The following is a 20562-nucleotide window of genomic DNA, read 5'->3' as shown; positions in this document are numbered from 1 at the left end:
ATAAGAGAGAACAAAAAGGTGCCAGATTCATGGAAAGAGGCAATTATTTCACTGATACCAAAGGAAGGACAAGATCTAACAAATGTGAAGAACTACAGGCCAATCTCTCTTCTAAACAATGACTACAAAATCTTTGCAAAAATTATTGCAGAAAGGGTGAAAAACTATTTACAAACAGTGATTTCGGAAGACCAAGCTGGTTTTTTACCAAAAAGACAGATTCGTGATAATGTAAGAATAGTAATGGATGCAATTGAATATTATGAGAAGCACCCAGAAAAAGAAGTAGCTTTATTATTTGTTGATGCAGAAAAGGCATTTGACAATCTTAACTGGAATTTTATGCTACAAATGATGGAAAAAATAGAAACGGGACAACAATTTAGAAACTGTATTGAAGCTATCTATTTTGAACAAACTGCAAAATTGAATGTGAATAAGGAAGTGACAGATAACTTCAAGGTACAAAAAGGTACAAGACAGGGTTGTCCTTTGTCACCGCTATTATTCATATGGGTACTGGAAGTATTGTTACAAAAAATACAGCAAGACCAAGAGATAAAGGGATTGACACATAAAGGATTTAAATACAAGTATCGAGCATTTGCAGACGATGTTATGTTTATTGTGGAAAACCCGATTGAAGAGTTACCATTACTATTCCAAAAGATAAAAGATTTTGGAGAATTGGCTGGATTCTATGTGAACAAAAATAAAACGAAGCTTATTTGTAAGAACATGACGAAACAAAAACAAGTGGAACTACAAGACCTGGTACAATGTGAAGTAGTAAAAAAACCGAAATATTTAGGCATTGAGTTAACGGCGAGAAATATAGACTTATACAAGAATAACTATGAAAAATTATGGACCAAGTTAACTCAAGACTTTAAGAAATGGGATAAAATGAACTTATCATTGATGGGAAGAATATCAGTTATCAAAATGAATGTCTTACCACGTTTGATGTTCCTGTTCCAAACAATACCAATACTTCACAAGACGGATATGCTACTTAAATGGCAACAAGAACTATCAAAGTTTGTTTGGGCAGGCTTTGGGAGAGTGGAGGGGGAAAAATATCTCTAAAATGTATAAAGTGTTGTTAAAATGGTTTACTGAAGATGAAACTGTGAAAGAGCAAATGATAAAATGGGCAATAAATATGAATAAGGAAGTGTCTATTGAAACTTGGGAATATTTGTGGAAAAATTCTATTAAGATATCGCCTTGTACCAATGTCAAAGAGAATTGTTATAAAATGATGTATAGGTGGTACATGACTCCGAAGAAAATTGCAAATATGAACCAGACTATGTCAAATAAATGTTGGAAATGTAAGACCCATGAGGGCTCATTTTACCATATGTGGTGGACTTGTGAGAAAGCTGTAGACTTTTGGACAAAAGTCCACAGGGAAATACAAAAAATATTGAAATGCTCTTTCAAAAAAGCACCAGAAATTCTGCTTTTGGGACTGAAAATGGAAGAAGTCAATACGACTAAAAAGACTTTACTCTGGTATTTAATAACAACAGCGAGAATGATATATGCACAATTTTGGAAAACAGAGAAAATACCAGAGATAGAAGACTGGATACAAAAAGTTCTGTTCATGGCTGAAATGGATAAAATTACAAAAAAACTGAACAACGATGAAGACGACGTTTTTTTTCAAGAATGGAGTGACTTTAAAATATATCTGGAAAAGAACTGGGATGTGAAACAAAACTTAATATGTTTAGATCAATATTAAGTCAAATGAAGTTATCTTGAGATTGTAATGATAAGAAAAATGATATAATTGATGTAAAGTAATGTGAAATGGGGGGGAAGCATTGCGGGAAGCCACGGAAGGGAGGGGAGGAGATGGGAATGGGGTAAACAATGGAAAAATGAAATGGTTTAATTTAAATGTTGTATTCCTATGGAAAAAATAAAAAAAATTGTTTACCCAAAAAAAAAAGATTGATGGATTTATAATATGGATGTTTAACTAGGTCAACTCGATTTGAGAATATGCCCTGAAACAGATTTCTTTTGAAACAGAGGATATCCGGACCTTTGTTGATGAACTTGGATGATTTGCAGATACCTTTGGCCTTTGTGAAATGATTTTAAGGAATGGTCCTCATGCTTCAATAGTCACTTTTGAAAACGGTGAAAGACAACCACTACTGCATTCAACACATTCTCTTTATATTCATAACAAAGAGGACCTTCATTCGAGTTGGACCTCATTTGTAAAATGGACTAAATTGTATACAGAATGACCTTGAATGAATTTGCCTTATTTTGGATTTCATCGTGAGACTTGTACATATTTTCTATGAAACTATTATAGTGAATATGGTTTCCTTCATGGTTTGATTGGTGTTGTTTCTCTGGTTCATTTTTTGTCTTCGTACCAAAGACAATGAATAAAGGCTGGACTATTTTCACATAGTTGTACTGTTCACTACAGTGACATCTACTGGCAAATTACAAGTATTGCAAGCATTATAGTACAATGATTTTTTTTTTAAATAGACATCTGTTCTAACCTAAGCAAGCAACCACAGAAAGATCATCACATGTCTTGACTGTGTAAACTCTCAGACTCTTGGAGAACAACTCCATAAATTTGGGACAAGAGTACCTTTCAGACCCTTCTTTTCATAATTGGGCTATGAGGTTTCACTATAGGGACTCTGGAGAATCTTGTGTACATACTCAAGTGTTCAAAGTGCTGTTGAAGAACTAAATGATCATTGTTAATTAAACATGACATAGTGACCAACATCCATTACGTGTGTTTAAAAATAATCTAGAATCACAGGAGATGTCAGTTTTGCAGGCATCAGACCTACCTGTCAACAAAGGCATGGTGCAATATAAAGATTGGATCATTTGCCGATCCTTGTACTTCGGACATGGTGCCATTCATGTAGATGTGCAAGGCGTTATGCAAAGTACTTTGGGATGTATTCGAAATTGCAGTAGTTGGACTCGCAAAGCCTGTTGGCAAAAAAGAAATTCTGCGGTAAAAGGCAATAACTACACAAGAATATTGATTTACGTACAGCTGCATTTAAAGAATGGTGGAAAAGTCAACTGAGTATGGGGACCAGTAAAAAATCCCATTCCACAAATTCTTCCTCAGGTCTTACAGCAACAGACGTCTAAAATCTAATAGTGGGAATCTATTCTTTGTACCAATTAAATAATAATGCTGAGCACCGAGAATGTCAACGCCAAATCACAGAATTTACATCATTTCACTTAAGAAATACTGTTACTTTAAGCTTGTGTTTGAATTATTTCCCTTTTGTATATTCTGTTTGAATGATGAGTTTTGCAAGGGTGGTACTGTATTATTAGAATCTATGGATTGTTGAGGGTGTATTATTGCATGTAAACAACAAACCATCTTAAGTCTTGAAGTTTCAATACTCTTTATTGTAATAGTATCTCATTAACATAGTATACATATAGTCTTATACATGGTGTTTCTGTTACTTAATCATCCACACTGTGGTCCTTGGATATCCTTATCCACCTGGAGATTGGCAACTCTGTCCATCACTCATTATGCAAAAAATAAATAAATAAATACCCTTCCTGAAACTGAACTTCACATCTTTTTACCCACTCTCATTTCTTAGCTTCTCCCCACGCTGCTCTCAATTGGCCACCCCTACTGCCTACCAGGCTTCTGCCATAACACCTTCATCTAGTTAGGGATGCTTTCCGTGTCTGATTGTGAAAACCCTTCTCTGCTCTTTTGTTTTTGTTTTTGCATCTTTTTGGTCCTTTTCGGGGCAACCGTACACTTACCTCTTCTCTAGAGCATGGTTTCTCTGGTCTAGCCATGTGGGTGGAGCACAACTGGGGTTAAGAATACCTTTAATAATGTATTTGGTTAAAGGAATACAACTGAACACTAGGAGTGTGCAAAAGTGACTTGCTTTATTGGGTTGTTATAAGTAAATTAATGGCATTGTTGCCATTTGAATAATTCAGTCTTGACCTGTCTTGCTGTCATTTTGTTCCCCATTTGCTCTCCTGTATCTTGGTTACGTCAATAAAGTTACTTCCTGGTTATCAGCTTGGCAGGCGGAAGGTCCTCTCTCTGGAGTCTCCACTTAAAAGGATCAGGCAGAAGTTGGTGTGAAGGCCCTCAATCTGGAGAGCTGCTAGTAGAGTAGACAATGTTCACCTTGGTAGACCAACGGTCTAAGGCAGTATCATAGAACGGGAAGTGGCCACATCTCTTTGCATGCAGAAGGTCCCAGGTTCACTCCAATGAAAGGGATCGGGTAGGAGAACTCAGACCAAGCGTGATCCCCTGGAGAAGGAAATGGCAACCCACTCCAGTATTTTTGCCAAGAAAACCCCATGGACAGTATCAAAAGGCTAAAAGATATGACGCCGGAAGATGAGCCCCTCAGGTCGGAAGGTGTCCAATATGCTACTGGGGAAGAGCAGAGGGCAAGTACAAGTAACCCCAGAAAGAGTGAAGCGGCTGGGCCAAAGCCGAAAGGACGCTCAGTTGTGGATGTGTCTGATGGTGAAAGGAAAGCTCGATGCTGCAAAGAACAATACTGCATAGGAACCTGGAATGTAAGATCTATGAATCAAGGTAAGCTTGGCGTGGTCAAAAACGAGATGGCAAGACTGAACATCGATATCTTAGGAATCAGTGAACTTAAGTGGACAGGAATGGGCGAATTTAACTCAGAAGACCATTATATCTACTACTGTGGCCAGGAATCTCGTAGACACACTAACCACGATACTGTATTTGTGCAAAGTGAATGAAAGCACAAATAAAAGCAGCATTAAACAGTAAAACAACACCAGCAGTGAAATGCCCAATTGTAGAAAGGACAGGACAGGACAGGACAGGACAGGACAGGACAGGACAGGATAGGACAGGAGGGAAGGAAGGAAGGAAGGAAGAGCTGCAGCATTAAAATTAGTTAAAATGTCAATGGAATCCTTGGAACATGTTACAAGAGCTTTTTGGAAAGCAGGCTTACCATCTGAGATGGGGCTGCCAGTTTCCACGTGGGGCCTGGGGATTTTACGAGAGCCAGTTTGATGTAGTGGTTAAGTGCACAGACTCTAATCTGGGAGAACCAGGTTTGATTTCCCACTCCTCCAATTGCAGCTGCTGGATGACCTTGGGCAAGCCATAGTCCTGTCAGAGCTGTTCTCTTCTACCACTGATCTGCAGACTACAGAGATCAGTTCCTGCTTTGGAGGGTGTAATCTACGACGTTATACCCACTGCGGTCCCTTCCCTCCCCAAACTCTGTTTCCCCCAAGTTCCACCCCCCAAATCTCCAGGAATTTCCCAACCTAGAGTTGGCAGCCTTAAGCTGGGGGAGAAAAAAGAAAATCACCCACCCCGTCAGCCAAAGATGTGGTAAAAGAAACATCTTGACCTGGTGCTGAGACCTTAACAGACCTGGCACCAGGCAAACAGCTGTGATGACAGAGTTCCATAGCTGGTAGGGACCTGGCATGGACCTGACGTCTGCTGTAATTGACAATTTAATATTCTTTTGTGGGAGAGCAGATATAGATGCTTCCTGCCTTGGCAGTGAATGAGACTTGATTTCCCGTGAGTTCCTTTGGTATATTAAGATCCACCACCGTGAACTGCTGTACCAGCAGAAAGCAGCATGTTAACCATACTAAGCATCACCAGAATAATAGCACAGCACAAAGCCAGTGTGGTGTAGAGGTTGCGGTACTTGGCTAGGTTATGAGAGACCCAGGTTCAAATCCACACTCTGCCATGAAAAAAAGAAGCTCAGGGCAATGGACTTTGGTTTCCCCACCAGACAGCTGTCATCATCTGCTGTTGAGCGTGGGAATTTATATATAGCAGCACCCACAAAGCTTTTAAAAAGTGAAAAAATTGTGCTGTGTTCTTTCGGTAACTCCATGGCTCAGTGGTAGAACATCTCCTTGGCATGCAGAAGACCCCAGGTTCAATCCCTGGCATCTCCAGTTGAAAGGATCAAGTAGTAGGTGACGTGAAATACCTTTGTGAGAGCCAGTTTGGTGTAGTAGTTAGGAGCACGGACGCTAATCTAGAAGAACCAGGTTTCATTTGCTTGTCACAGTCACACCTCTGTCCCACAGGATGGCTTCCCAGGGCAGCTTGGTGTAGTGGTTTGGTGTAGTGGTTAAGTGGACGGACTCTAATCTGGGAGAATCGGGTTTGATTCCCCACTCCTCCACCTGCACCTTCTGATGTGACCTTGGGTCACTCACAGGCTCTGGCACAGCTGTCCTTGAAAAAGAGCAGTTTCTGTCAGAGCTCTCTCAGCCCCACCCACCTCACAGGGTGCCTGTTGTGGGGAGGGGAAGGGAAAGGAGTTTGTAAGCCACTCTGAGACTCCAAGTGAAGGGCGGGGTATAAATCCAATCTCTTCTTCTTCTTCTTCTTCGGACACCAGTTTGGTGCAGTGGTTAGGAGCACGGACCCTAATCTGGGAGAACCGGGTTTGATTCCCCACTCTTTCATATGCAGCTGCTGGAGTGACCTTGGGCCGGTCACAGGTTCTCTCCAAGCTGTTCTCTCACAAGCAGTTCTCTCAGAGCTCTCTTGGCCCCACCTATCTCACAGGGTGTCTGTTGTGGGGAGGGGAAGGGAAAGGAGACTATAAGCCACTCTGAGACTCCTTCGGGTACTGAAGGGGTGGGGTAGAAATCCAATCTCTTCTTCTTCCTCTTCTTTTACCTGAGATCCTGGAGAGCCACTGACAGACACAGTAGACAGTACTGATCACGATCAACCCAAGGTCTGACTCCATATAAGGCAGCTTCATATGTCAACGTGAGTTATCCCGTATCTTCTTTGATCTCTCACTACTGCCATCTGCTAGAGAGCCAGCATGGTGTCGTGGATGAGAGCAACAGACTTTAATCTGGAGAACTGCGTTCAGTTCCACACTCCCCCACATGCAGCCAGTTGGGTGACCTTGGGTCAGTCACAGCTCTTTCAGAGCTCTCTCAGCTCAGACCCCCCCCCCAACACCTAAAGGCCTACCTAAGGGACCGCCTTTCCCCGCACGGTCAGGGAGCCAAAATCTCCTGGATATCCCAGGCCCCAAGACCATCAAATTTGCTACGACCAGGGCTGGGTTTTCTCAGTGGCAGCTCCTATCTGGTGGAATAAGCTCTCAGAGGAGATCCAGGCCCTGCGGGACCTTGTACAGTTCCGCAGGGCCTGTAAAACGGAGCTCTTCCGCCCGGCTTTCGAGTAGGAGCCGCCGCCACCACTATTCCATCACCGCCTTCCCACCACCGCACACCACCACCGCTGGTGCGGGTATCATCCGAGGCAGCGGGACGTCCCTAGCGGACGACAGGGTTGTGGGGACATACGTTGCTGTGGTTGTTCAGATATAACATCTTAGAACACCATCTTGGTTTCACGATTCGGAGTGAGTATTGGAGCACCGATAATTTATTTTAAGAATTTTATTTAACTGTAGTATATGTATTATTGTATTTTATACTGTTTTTATTGTTATAATCTGGCATTTATGCCTCTGTTAGCCGCCCTGAGCCTTCAGGGAGGGCAGGATACAAATCCAAAGAAATAAAATAAATAATAAATAACACTCTGGAGTTGGCTCTACAGAATGTCCAAAGTGACCCCCCTGGACACATGTTCTGCAGGACACTCCCACCGCCTCCCTTTCCTGTGATTAATTTCTCAGCAAAAATTGTCGGACACAAATTTACACTACTGGATCGCGTGCCTGCCCGAGATTACATCCCGAAGTCAAGAACTCCGCCAATCATACGGTTCCTCTTCAGCGATCTTCGGTTGCCGTAGAGGCAACAGCGCGAGACACATTTGCAAGGTTTCAAAAAGACTATGCTTGTATTAATTGGTTGGGGTTACTCAAGGGGGGAACGGCCAATGCTCCCTACATCATCCTTCGTCAGCGTATTTCTACTCCCTGTTCAAACATCCGTGACCCTCTGTCCCCAGTAGTGTGAAATTGCTTCTTTTGTGGTTGGTTCTTCTCTTTCAAATGACTGCAAGCTGTTCCACACCTGCATGGCTTTACTTGACACCTGCAACACTGAATGACCAGTGAGGTTCTAAGCAGGGCTACCCGCCCCACCGCATCTAAAGCCATTGACTTCAGTGGATTTAGAAAGGTATAACTCTGTTTAGGATTGTCCTGGTGGACTCGCTGGTCTGATTGCTCCATTCCAGATTTACCAGCACAGACAGAACACTTATGCAATGTCATATAATCTCAAACACAACTTCCCCCCCACCACCACCACCACAGGAGTCAGTTTGTGCATTCAGTCACAACTCACCAAAGAAGAGTTGAGCCTTCTAAACCCACCGGGCTTAGAAAGGCGTAAATCTGTGTAGGATCGCAGTGTTAATCATGAAGCGAAACCGGTTTAGAAGCATGCATATCAGACCAGAGGCTCTTGATCAGTATCTTGTGCTTGACACAGAATCGTAGAATCACAAAGGTTGTTTTCACCCGTCTGTCACCTGTCTACTGACCACCACAACTGGCCTTTAACTCATTGTACAATCGGGCCAGAACTTTATAGCCAACCGATGCTGCTCCAAGCAGTACCCATTGTTTTAATTGCTATAATGTTTTATCGTGTTTTAATGTTTAATGCTTTCAACTGAAATTGTATTTATTCTAATGATGTTAACCACCCTGAGCCCGCCCGCGGGATGGGCGGGATATAAATCCAATAAATAAATGTTGGAAGGGGCCATACAGGTCATCTAGTCCAACCCCCTGCTCAACGCAGGATCGGCCTAGAACGTCCCTGACAAGGGTTTGTCCAGCTGCTGCTTAAAGACGGCCAGGGAGGGGGAGCTCAGCACCTCCCAGAGCCAGTTTGGTGTAGTGGATAAGTGCACAGGCTCTAATCTGGGAGAGCCAGGTTTTATTCCCCACTCCTCCACTTGCACCTGGCTGGATGATCTTGGGCAAGCCATAGTTCTGGCACAGCTGTTCTTGAAAAAGAGCCGTTTCTGTCAGAGCTCTCTCAGCCCCACCTACCTCACAGGGTGTCTGTTGTGGGGAGGGGGAGGGAAAGGAGCTTGTAAGCCGCTCTGAGACACCTTTGGGTAGTGAAGGGCGGGGTATAAATCCAATCTCTTCTTCTTTCCGAGGCAGCTAACTCCACTGTTGCACAACTCTTACTGTCAAAAAAGTTTTTTTCCTAATATCCAGTTGGTATGTTCCCACCCTTAATTTAAACCCATTATTTCGAGTCCTATCCTCTGCCACCGACATGAGAACAATGGTACACCTACAGGGTGATCCTACAAACACCTTCCTGGGAGCAATCCTCTTGAGCAGACCTCAGTGGCCTTCTGTCATCAGAGCGGGGAACCCAAGCAGGGCTGGTCACAGCTAGTATTATTGAGTTAAATGTAAACAAAAGAAAATAATCTCCCTTGGGAGCACATTTCCCGATTCAGAAAAAAAAATGCTATTCAAACAAATTACAAAGACGATATGACTCCAATGGTAACGAGAGAAAGAAATTTTTACTTACAAAAACAGAAGCACACCTGACGTGGCATAATCTATGAACAGATTAACTGCGGAAAAGGTTAACTTGTTATAGCTCGAAGGGCAGAAGAGAGAGAAGAAGAAAGGCTCTATAGAAGATGAGAACAGAAAGGCAAGCAAGGGCCAGAGAGGATCAACTTCTAACCGACAAGAGGGCGGGGCCAACTTCCAAGTGTACCCCAGAGAGAGAATGCTCTTAACCCTTTCCCTCCCAGATCCTCTTGTATGCTGAGTTACAATCAGGGGTCATTTCGTAGAAAAAGAGGTGCAGGAGCTCATTAGCATAACTCATTGGCATAACTTATTTGCATATGCCACACCCCCTGACATCACCGGAAGTGTGTCAGAAAGCAACACCCCCCGCTCAGGCTCCACTGGACTGTTTTGGATTGCTAGCTATTGGGGGGGGGGAACGTGTAGATCTGTCCTCGCAGAGGAGGGAGAGCTTGTACCTGAATAACACTTGGTCTTAAAGGTGCCACTGTACTGTTGTGGACCGGGGGGCTGGGAGGGGGCTCTGCAACTTACCCGGCTGCTTCTTGCTCTGACTGAGGGCTGCTGGGAGCAGGGGGTGGGGCTTGTTGCATGTGCCCGCCCCCTGGGCTCTTTACTGCCGGAGCTCCTGCAGGAAATGACCCCTGGTAATATCCAACAGGTATGTGGATGAGAGACCACTAAGGAAGACTGGGGCTGCTATGCAGAAGAAGGCAATAGTAAAGCACCTCTGAATGTCTCATGCCTTGGAAACCTTGGGGTCACCATGAGTCAGCTGCAATTGGATTGCACGTCATCATCATCATCAGTAGTAGCAGTAGTAATAGTAGTAGTTGTTGTTTTGATTAGGTTTGCTCTCCTAGTTTATCTCTCTGTTAGTGGACCCTGAGTAGCTCATCATCAGCTAAACATTAGGAAGAAATTCCCGACGGTTAGAGCAGTTCCTCCGTGGAATAGGCTTCCGAGGGGGGGGGCTCTCCTTCTTTGGAGGTTTTCAAGCAGAGGCTAGGTGGCCATCTGACAGCAGTGTTGGTTCGGGTTGGACTTAGGCAGATCGTGAGAGGGAGGGCAGGATGGGTTGCCTCAGTGCTTAGTTCTCGTGGCCCTTTCTTACACGCCCAGGGAAATGCTGTTCGCCACTTTGGGGTCAGGAAGCTATTGTTCTCCAGGCCAGTTAGGCCACGGATCCTGGAGGTTTTTTGTCATCTTCTGGGCATGGAGCAGGGGTCACTGGTGGTTTGAGTGTGGGGGAGGTATTTGTGAATTTCCTGCATTGTGCAGGGGGTTGGACTAGATGACCCTGGAGGTCCCTCCCAACTCTATGATTCTGTGGTTCTATGGGGCGCAAGGGGAACAGTTTCTTCAGAACTGTTGTTTCATCCCCATGCAAATATACATAGATTAAAGGGAGGGAAAGCAGCTTGGTACAGCTGAATCTTGTCAGGTCTGGGAAACTAAGCAGGGTTGGTACTTGGAAAGGAGACCACCAAGGAAGGCTCTGCGGAGGAAGGACATGGCAAACCACCTCTGCTTCTCACTGGCCTATGATGCCCCTTGCTGGGGTCACCATAAGTCTGCTGCAACTTGATGGCACTTGACTTTACACACACACACAAAGGTAAAGGTTTCCCTTCCTCCAAAGCCAGTCGAATCCGACTCTAGGGTTGCGGTGCTCATCTCCGTTTCCAAGCTGAAGAGCCAGCACTGTCCGAAGATGCTTCCATGGTCATGTGGCTGGCATGACTAGACGCCGAGGTGCACGGAACACTGTTACCTTCCCACTGAAGTGGTACCTATTTATCTATTTGCAATTTCTTGCTTTCAAACTGCCAGCTTTGTAGGAGTTGGGGCCAGAGATGGGAGCTCACTCCGTCATGTGGCACTCGGGTCTCGAACTGCCGAGCTACAGACCTTCCAGTCTGCAGTTCAGCCTCTTAACCTCTGAACCACTGCAGCCCCCCCACACACATACATAGATCAAATAATTCTTTAGTTAAAATGTGATGTTGACTCAGGCTGAAATCCGATGCGCACTTACATGACTGTAACTCCATTAAACACTGTGGGTCTTACTTGTGAGTAAGCATGCATCATACTACAAGGTAAGAATTATTAAAAGTAATTAAAAGGAAAAATATAACAAAAGAGAAACACCAAAAGGAACAGAAAATTATATATTGCAAAACCCACCTCCCTACGCTTCACACTTGAACACCGTTTACATAGCAACATCCATGCACGTCTGGACATTCCCTCTTGCGTTCTTTCTATCCTTTAAGAAATTAGTCATGGTATTTCCCCTCTACATGTCTGGCCTTAATTAAAGCAATTGCTTTGCATGTAAGGATAACCATCCACATTTCCACTTTTGCCTACCTCATTTTCCTGATATGGCGCTAGCTTATTTTTCTCAGTAACTTTGCTATTATCTCTTTTTGGCACCTTCTCATAAATTACCCACCAGATTTTGATCTGATTTCCATACCTAAGCTCTCAAATCATTTACGAGTCCTCCTTACGGTTTATGACAAAGTGTACTGCCTGTAATCCAGGTGATTATGTGCCGTATCTCTACCGATATGGTTTTACATTGCCCCCAAATAAGCAGGTAGCCTCATTATGCATCTGTCAGGACAATTCTTATGCACGTATACTCAGACGTAAGTCTAATTTTTATTCAGTGGGAATTACTTCCAGGTAAGTGACTTTAGGATTGCAGTGTATCTATCTATCTGGTACATTTTAATCCCCTTATTTCTCCAAGCAGCTGAGGGATGCCTTATTTTATAAGAACATAAGAGAAGCCATGTTGGATCAGGCCAACGGTTCATCCAGTCCAACACTCTGTGTCACACAGTGGCCAAAACCCAGGTGCCATCAGGGGGTCCACCAGCAGGGCCAAAACTCTAGAAGCCCTCCCACTGTTGTCCCCCCAGCACCAAGAATACAGAGCATCACTGCCACAGACAGAGTGGTCCCTCTATACCTTGTGGCTAACAGCCACTGATGGACCTCTGCTCCATATGTTTATCCCATCCCCTCTTGATAACAGAGACCACCACACAACTTCACAGCCACCCTGTGGGGTAGGTTAGTTTGTGAGCGGACATCTGGTCCAAAGTCACCCAGTGAGCTTTGTGGAAGAGTACCTCATATTATTGCTGGTTATAGAGTACCACTGGAGTCAGGTTTTGTACCAGTTGTGCCTAAGGCCTGATCTCCATAGAGCATATGAGCGGTGACAGAAATCTGAGGTGGTAAAGTGAGCCCAGGTTGGGGGATACCATTTTTGAATGCCATGCTCACGAAAAAAAAGACTCCATACGTGTATTTTTAAAAAGAGCTAGCATTTCAGAGTGGAGGTTCTTAAAGGTAAAGGTAAAGGTTCCCTTGCTCAAAAGCCAGTCGAGTCCGACTCTAGGGTTGCGGTGCTCATCTCCGTTTCAAAGCCGAAGAGCCAGCGCTGTCCGAAGACGTTTCTGTGGTCATGTGGCCGGCCTGACTAAACACCAAGGCGCACGGAACGCTGTTACCTTCCCACTGAAGTGGTACCTATTTATCAACTTGCAATTTCTTGCTTTTGAACTGCTAGGTTGGCAGGAGCTGGAACTAGAGATCGGAGCTCACTCCGTCATGCGGCACCCGGGTCTCGAACTGCTGACCTACCGACCTTCCACAGCCTGCAGTTCAGCGTCTTAACCACTTGAGCTACCGCAGCTTACTCAGCCCATTACTTGCTGTGTTGATGTTCTTTCTGCAGTGAATGTTTTCTTCCCCTTTTTGCATGTATGATCCTCCCCTGCAATCCAAAGTGGTAAAGTCCACCTGAGAACTCTGCCCTCCCCAGTCTGATACAGCTATAGATAAAGCAAGATTGAAGCTCAATATTCATGCTTGGGAATGGGGTTGCCAACTGTGGGATGGGACATTCCTCCAGGTATGGGGGCAGAGTCCAGGGAGGGTGAACTTTAGGGAGGCGAGGAAGCTCAACAGGGATGTAATACCATACAGTCCATCTTTCCAAGCTGCCATTTTCTCTGGGGGACCTGATCTTTGTAGTGTGATCATTTATAATTCTGAGTGTACGCCAGGCCTCACCATGAGGTTGACAACTCTACTTGGATAGCGAAGAAGAAGAAGAATTGGATTTATACCCGGCCCTTCACTCAGAGTATCAAAGCAGCTTACAATTGTCTTCCCTTCTTCTCCCCACAACAGACACCCTGTGAGGTAGGTGGGACTGAGAGAGCTCTGAGAGAACTGTGACTGGCCCAGGGTCACCCAGCTGGCTTCATGTAGAGGAGTGGGGAAGCAAACCCAGTTCTCCCAGATTACAGTCCACTGCTCTTAACCATTATACCAAACTGGCTCTCAACAGTTATGTAGGAATTATACATGCTCTCTTATGGGGTATGAACACATGGAGCTGCCTTTTACTGAGTTAGGTGATTGGTCTATCGAGGTCAGTATTGTCTACTCTGATTGGCAGCAGCTCTCCAAGTTTCATATGAGAAGCTTGTCTGGCCAACATTCCCTCTTCCTTTCACCTGTCCAATAGAGCATGTCTACTGGAATTAAAGTTTTGAGCGAACGATTTGGCCGCTGCATCACTTAGTTTGCTCTGGAGCCCTCCTTCCTGAGCTAAGACAAAAATGTGTGAGCTGGAGGCTAAAAAACTGTGAGCTAGCTCACACTAACTCAGCTTAGAAGGAACACTGGTGCGGACTCTAATCTGGGGAAACTGGGTTTGATTCTTCTCTCTTCCACATAAAGCCAGCTGGGTGACCTTGGGTCAGTCACAGTTCTCTCAGAGCTGTTCTGGAAAGAGCAGTTCTCGAAAGCTCTCTCAGCCCCTCCTACCTCATAGGGTGTCTGTTGTGGAGAGGGGAAGGAAAAGGAGATTGTAGGCCACTCTGAGACTCCTTCAAGTAAATCCAGTCTCCTCCTCCTCCTCCTCCTCCTCCTCCTCCTCCACTTCTTCTTCTTCTTCTCCTTCTTCTCTGGGAGAAAATGGCTGCTTAGGAAGGTGAACTCTACAGCATTGTATCCTGTTGAGGTCTCTCCCCACCCTCCCCAGGATCCACCCACAAATCTCCAGGAATTTTCAAACCGAAAGCTGGCAACCCTAGAAGTTCTCTACCTGAGACCTTGGAGAGCCACTGCGAGACTGAGTGGGCGATACCAACCTTGACGGTCAGGGGGTCAGATTCAGTATGAGGAAGCTTGGTGCGTTCACGAAAAGCCCCTCAAGTCTGACTATGGCAAAGACGGAAAAGCAGATGCAGAGAAGACTGTTCAGCCTCAAAGCAAACAAGAAGTTAAGAGTTCTCGGTATTGGCAGAGGGGTGGCAATCTGACAGTGTTTGGAGAGAGATTTGTGCTGAACAATATGACAGACAGAAGGTAGGCGTCTTTTTGAACACCGCAGGGCCTCGAGCAGGTGATGCTTCTAATAGCACGCAGCCAGGCAGAGCTAAGACAGTGAGCTGTATAACTAACCATGCTGAACGTCTGAGGAATGCTTTACTGGAAAGACGGTGGATATGTTAGAAGGAAGGGGGGGAAAGATTTCATTTCAGGACTCTTAAGGAAAGTGTGTTATTTAAGGACATCTCAGGTCGCAGGAAACAGGCAGCCCAGCGTGGGTCTTCTGCAGAACTGGATTTTCCAGACAGATTTTTCCAGATAAGGAATATTGGCCCCGGTCATGCGGGCCAGATATCGCGGGGGGGGGGAGGTGTGGCTAATTGCCCCGGCGCAGTTTGATCTGCGATTACGCGATCCGACGTGCCGGCGGCACACCACGGGTCCTTCCCTCGGTGCCGGTGGGTAAACAAGGGTGGCGATCACACGACGATCCTGCAGCGCGGCAAAGAAGCGGCGCGGCACGATCACACAAGCAATGGCTAGGCGCCGCTGCCGTGACAAACGGGGTCATTTATTTTTTTTAAGCCGAAACGGCACTTTTGCTTCCCTCTTTGTGTGCATGCACCATTGGGTGCTTGCTTGTGCGCATCTTGTGGAGACTTGGGGGGAAAAAAACCTGTTTGCGAAGGGACATGAGGGGGGGGCGCTGGATGCCACCACTGGAAACACGATCAGACGCCAGCCCTTGCCCCGCGGTTTCCGGAAACTAGTACCTCGGAGGTAGTAGTTTTTAACTCTGCATCTTTGGTGGGAAGCCTCGGGTTCACCACGGGAGCTGTACGCTTCCCAGATGTTGCGGTGTGATCACGCCCGGAAAATCCGCCTATCTTCCATCTCTGTAGTATGGCTAATGCTCCGTGTGACCGCAGCCATTATTTATTTACAGACTTACACCCCACCTTTCCGCCCTCATGAGGGCCACCAAGGTGGCTAACAATTTAAAATATACATGATAAAATTATGTTTTAAAAAGGACATTGCAGAGCTGGGAAAAGTATACAGGGGGGCAACCAAAATCATGAGGGGGTTGGAGCACCTTCCCTATGAGGAAAGGCTGAAGAGGCTGGGACTTTTCAGTTTAGAAAAGAGACAACTAGGGGGGGGGCATGATCAATGCTCCCACTAAGCTGTGGAGTCTTGTGAGAAAAAATTCTACTTTGTGAGCTACTGGCATTAAAGTTGTGAGCCAGCGATTTGGCTGCTGCGTAAATTAGTTTGCTCTGGAGCCATCCTTCCTGAGCTAAGACAAGAAAGGGTGTGAGCCGGAGGCTAAAAAAATTGTGAGCTAGCTCACACTAACTCAGCTCAGAGGGAACACTGCCTGTCATGGCACCTTTAAGACCCGGCAGCCTGTTCCTGTGGCAACTCGCATCTCCATCGCCCTGCAGGAGGACTTCAAGTCACCTTCAGCCTTTTTTGGAGCAACATCTAAGCTTTCTGTACTCTCGACTCCAGCCACGGGGACTCCAGTCTTGACTTCTGCCTTGGCTTGCGGACCTCAGCCTTGAGCAATGGAGGGCCTCAGAAACAACATGGGGAGGAGCAAAGTGATGTGTTTGCAGTGGAATCTGCAGGAAAATTATCTTAAGTATCCGGCTTCGAAAGAGCTGTGCGACTAATAGGGCTTACGCCTTGTGAGTGGAGGATAATGGAACACAGGTTTGACCCAGTGCCTTGTTATCGGGGATTTAGAATATGGCACAGCAATATTGATACTTAAAATTCTGTTTTAACAAAGAAAAGAGACCCATTTACATTCCAGCTTTCCATTACCCTCAAGTTTTCTGATCCTCTTAAGAGGCTTATCTTTCCAGGATCAAAACCCACCCCGAAGCACAAAGGAATGCAAACTGTCTACAAGCCATGACGGCCTTATGTTTGGCCAGCTGATAAGACTTAGTTGTATGTTTCCCATTGGCTCATGAGATGACAGCCAATTGGTGGAAGCCTGTGACCGTCATTACATGACCCTTTCCCAATGGAGAAAATAGTAGCCCCCTAAGTGGGCTGTTTTGACTTGCAAAAATGGCATGGGGGTGGAAGGCTGGAACCCTGACATCAGGTACGCTATGGTCCCAATTAGAATATGAAATAGAATGCACAGCACACATTCGATACAAAGTCCTTGTGGTCTGAATTTGCGCTTTGTGGTAACCCCTTGGCCCTTTTTATTTTTCTGGAAAAAGAGGTGCTGTAATTCTCAAGAGGGAAATCAAGTTTTTAATCTGTAGACTGGAAATCCATGAAGTTTTAAACATTTGAAGAAAATTTTTGTTAAAGAGGTTCCAGAACTCTGTTCCGGTGTGTTCCCCCAGGAAAAAAGTCGTGGTAACGCCACAAACCTATGATGGAGCACATGGTCTGTAAGAGGAAGATGCTAGTATCTCCACTTACATCATCTGAGATAGCTGGATGTTCCCTCACTGACCCTGCTTGGATTCGATTGGATAAACGTATGGAACAGAGGTCCATCTGTAGCTATTAGCCACGAAGTATAGAGGGAACACTCTGTCTGGGGCACTGATGGTTTGCCTTCTTGGTACTTGGGGGCAACCGTGGGAGAGCTTCTGGAGTTCTGGCCCCACTGGTGGACCTCCTGAGGACGGTGATACAGAGTGTTGGACTGGATGGGCCACTGGCGTGATCCAACATGGCTTCTCTCATGTTCTTCCTGTTTATGTGTTTTCATTTTCTGTATGCTTTCTTTTATACTTTTTAAATTTTTTAATAATAAGTATGTTTAAATGCTTGCTTTCATGGTTTTCATTTTTCATCCCCTTGGGGATCCTAAGGTGGGCAGAAACGCAGCATAGAAGTGTTTTAAAAAAAGAGATAAACAGATAGACCAGGGGTGTCAAACAGATGGCCCGTGGGCCAGAAGTGGCCCATCCAGCGCTCTTATCCAGTCTGCAAGCAATTGGTCATTACCCTTATTGCCAGATGACAGAGGCTGTGCATTATGTCCCTGTATACTGTCCCATTGCTAATGCGTAATGGGCAGTGGAAGTGGAATGGTGGGCGTCACGGAGATACTCCAAGGAAAATACTGTAAGAGTGTAAATGTGTATATTGTGTATATTGAGTAAAAAATAATATCGTTACTTGGGTTTGCCTGTGTCCTTTATAAAGTATACTAGGAACAAAGCCTGTTGTGGAAGCGAGACAATGAGCTGTAGCTAGCTGTAGCCTTTCCTCTCCCCGGCCCGCCACTTTTTTCCCACTCCCCAGATGCCGTGAGTGGCAGGGTGAGGGGCCGGGCCAGCAGCAGTTCCATGGGCGGGCTGTCTCCAAGCAGACAGAGCCTCCCCCCCCCCCGCTTTCTGCTCCCTTCCGAGAGCCTGTTATCAAGGTGCGACAGGCTGGGCCGGCAGTGTTTCCCTCCCCTGTGGAGTCGAGCGGCTTGTGGTCTGCCCCTGAGGCCTGTGACGGTTTATCCTGAACTTTGTCTGCTCAGAGATCTGACGGTCTCCCATCCACTGTCTCCCCCCTCTCCCCTGCTGTCAGTGGCGCCTGCCCATCCCGGTGGCCTCATGCTGTCGTTCACGTCCACGGCTGGAGTGTACTGTTTAGGGCGGCCACAGTGCTGGCCGCCTCCCTCCCTCCTGGCTGCCTGCCGTCTCTTCCCGTGGGCCTTCACCTCAGAGCCATCCTTGTGCTGCTGGTGTCGTGGCCGGGCAGAGTGGAGGCAGTGAGCGTGACGGAGGGAGGGGCAAATGGGCCACAGGGAAAGGTTGCTGCGGGCAAGAAGGTGACATCGGCAGCACAGGTCAGTGTGGCTTGGGCCGGGCCAGGAGTGATCAGGCCAGGCGGGACCGTCCTCCTGCCTCCCTGTGGGAGCGCCCGCCAGAGCGTCCATGGCGCCTGACGGCTTCATGGAGACTGCAGGGGAGACACTGGTGTGTCCAGTGGCTTGCGGGCCACCTCCGCCCATCAGCCCCTATCCCTTTTCTGTCCACCATCTCCCCTCAGGGAGCTGACGCTCTCCCCTCCACTGTCTCCCCCCAGGCTCCCAACCTTCTCCCCTCTCATCAGCGCCGCCTGCCCGTCCCATCGTCCACATCCCCGGCTGGCGTGTTCTGTTTCTGGGGTGGCCATGGTGCTGCCGCTGGTCACCTCCCTCCCTTCTGCCTGCCCGACGCCCCTCTCCATGTTCCTTCACCTCACATTCCTCCTCCTAGTGCCGCTGTCATGGCCAGGGGCAAGTGGAGATGGCAAGCATGGTGGAGGGAGGGCGAGCAGGTGGAGTACGGAGGCTGGCAAGGGAAAAGGTGACATCGGTGGTGCCTGCCAGGGCAGCTCGGGCTGGGGTCGGAGGGAGCGAGCAGGCCACGGCAAGTCCAGGTGGGGCCGTCCTCCTGCCTCCCCGTAGGAGCGGCCACTGGAGTGGCCATTTACCAAGTCCATGCCATTGGACGGCTCCTGGAGATTGAGGGGAAGAGTGTGGCCGGAGGCCGTGTGGGCAGGACTGAGGGAAGCAGGCAGGCAATGGATATGGACTCGGGGTGAGTGACACAGCAGGGAGCGAACGGATTTTGCCGCGCATCAAATCTTGCCACCCCAAGTGACAATTATATATAAGGAGAGATATCTCCAGTACGTGGCATTACATTTTATGGCACACATGGCCCAGCCCAACAAAGTGACATTTATGTCAAATCTGGCCCTCATAACAAATGAGTTCAACATCATTGAAATAGAAAAATATAGAGCTTACAAAGCTCTGTCAATGGTGATCTTTTGACTTATCACACCCAGCAGAACCATGAGCTGTTTCACAAATGTGCTCAGGGATGCTGTTCTGGATGTGTACTATACAGGTGTGTGGTAACTTGTGCCAGACTTTTGGAAAAGAGGGTTCTGTAAGGGCAAGATTCAATACACATCATGGACCACTCTTTTTCTTCCTATTTATTGCAACAGGAAAGTTACCAAGACTTGAATTTTCATTGCAACCTCTGAGATCGATAGACTGACTGCTTCTACACAGGCCTGTTTGCGGGTGACTGGCAATTTGACCAAGACCTGCAATGACCCACATTTCAGTTGCTGCTAGTCCTCATGGAATAGCCAGTACTAATGGACTAGCAGGAACGGCCATGGGAAAACAACCTCCTTTTTGCCAGTGCATCTAAACTCTTTTTTTTTTACAACTCTATTTATTTAATTTTAACATAATTATAACATATTTTCCAGTGTTTAACAGTCTTCAATTTGTTACATCCAATCACAATATATCTCATATTTCCATACCTTTTGCATATAATTCCATAACAACATTATTCATTTTCCTTTAATTTCTAACTAGGTAGTGCTACGCTTAATATCTTTCATTTCCATATTTTTGTGCTAGCTTATCTCTCGCTTTATATAATCCTCTTAATCCCTAACCAATTATATATAGGTTTCCATCTATTCCAGTGCTTTTCTTCTGATTTGTGTTTTAGCTCTGTATTAACTTTATCCATTAACTAGGTAGTGCTACGCTTAATATCTTTCATTTCCATATTTTCGTGCTAGCTTATCTCTCGCTTTATATAATCCTCTTAATCCCTAACCAATTATATAT

General features: G+C 46.0%; 1 protein-coding gene across 1 annotated transcript in view; it reads right to left on the bottom strand.

The window, feature by feature from the left end:
• The window catches only part of TYR (tyrosinase), a 71376-nt gene that overhangs the window by 22697 nt on the left and 28117 nt on the right, over positions 1-20562 (bottom strand). Inside the window, exon 3 of the mRNA XM_015421974.1 lies at positions 2850-2997. Coding sequence (XP_015277460.1) covers positions 2850-2997 — 148 coding nt within the window. The remainder of the gene's footprint in view (positions 1-2849; positions 2998-20562) is intronic.

This window comes from Gekko japonicus, unplaced genomic scaffold (assembly GCF_001447785.1).
Source record: "Gekko japonicus isolate JY-2015 unplaced genomic scaffold, Gekko_japonicus_V1.1 scaffold900, whole genome shotgun sequence".
Classification (NCBI taxonomy): domain Eukaryota; kingdom Metazoa; phylum Chordata; class Lepidosauria; order Squamata; family Gekkonidae; genus Gekko; species Gekko japonicus.
The sequence above is the reverse complement of the archived record's forward strand: the minus strand, read 5'-3'. Positions and strand labels throughout refer to the sequence as shown.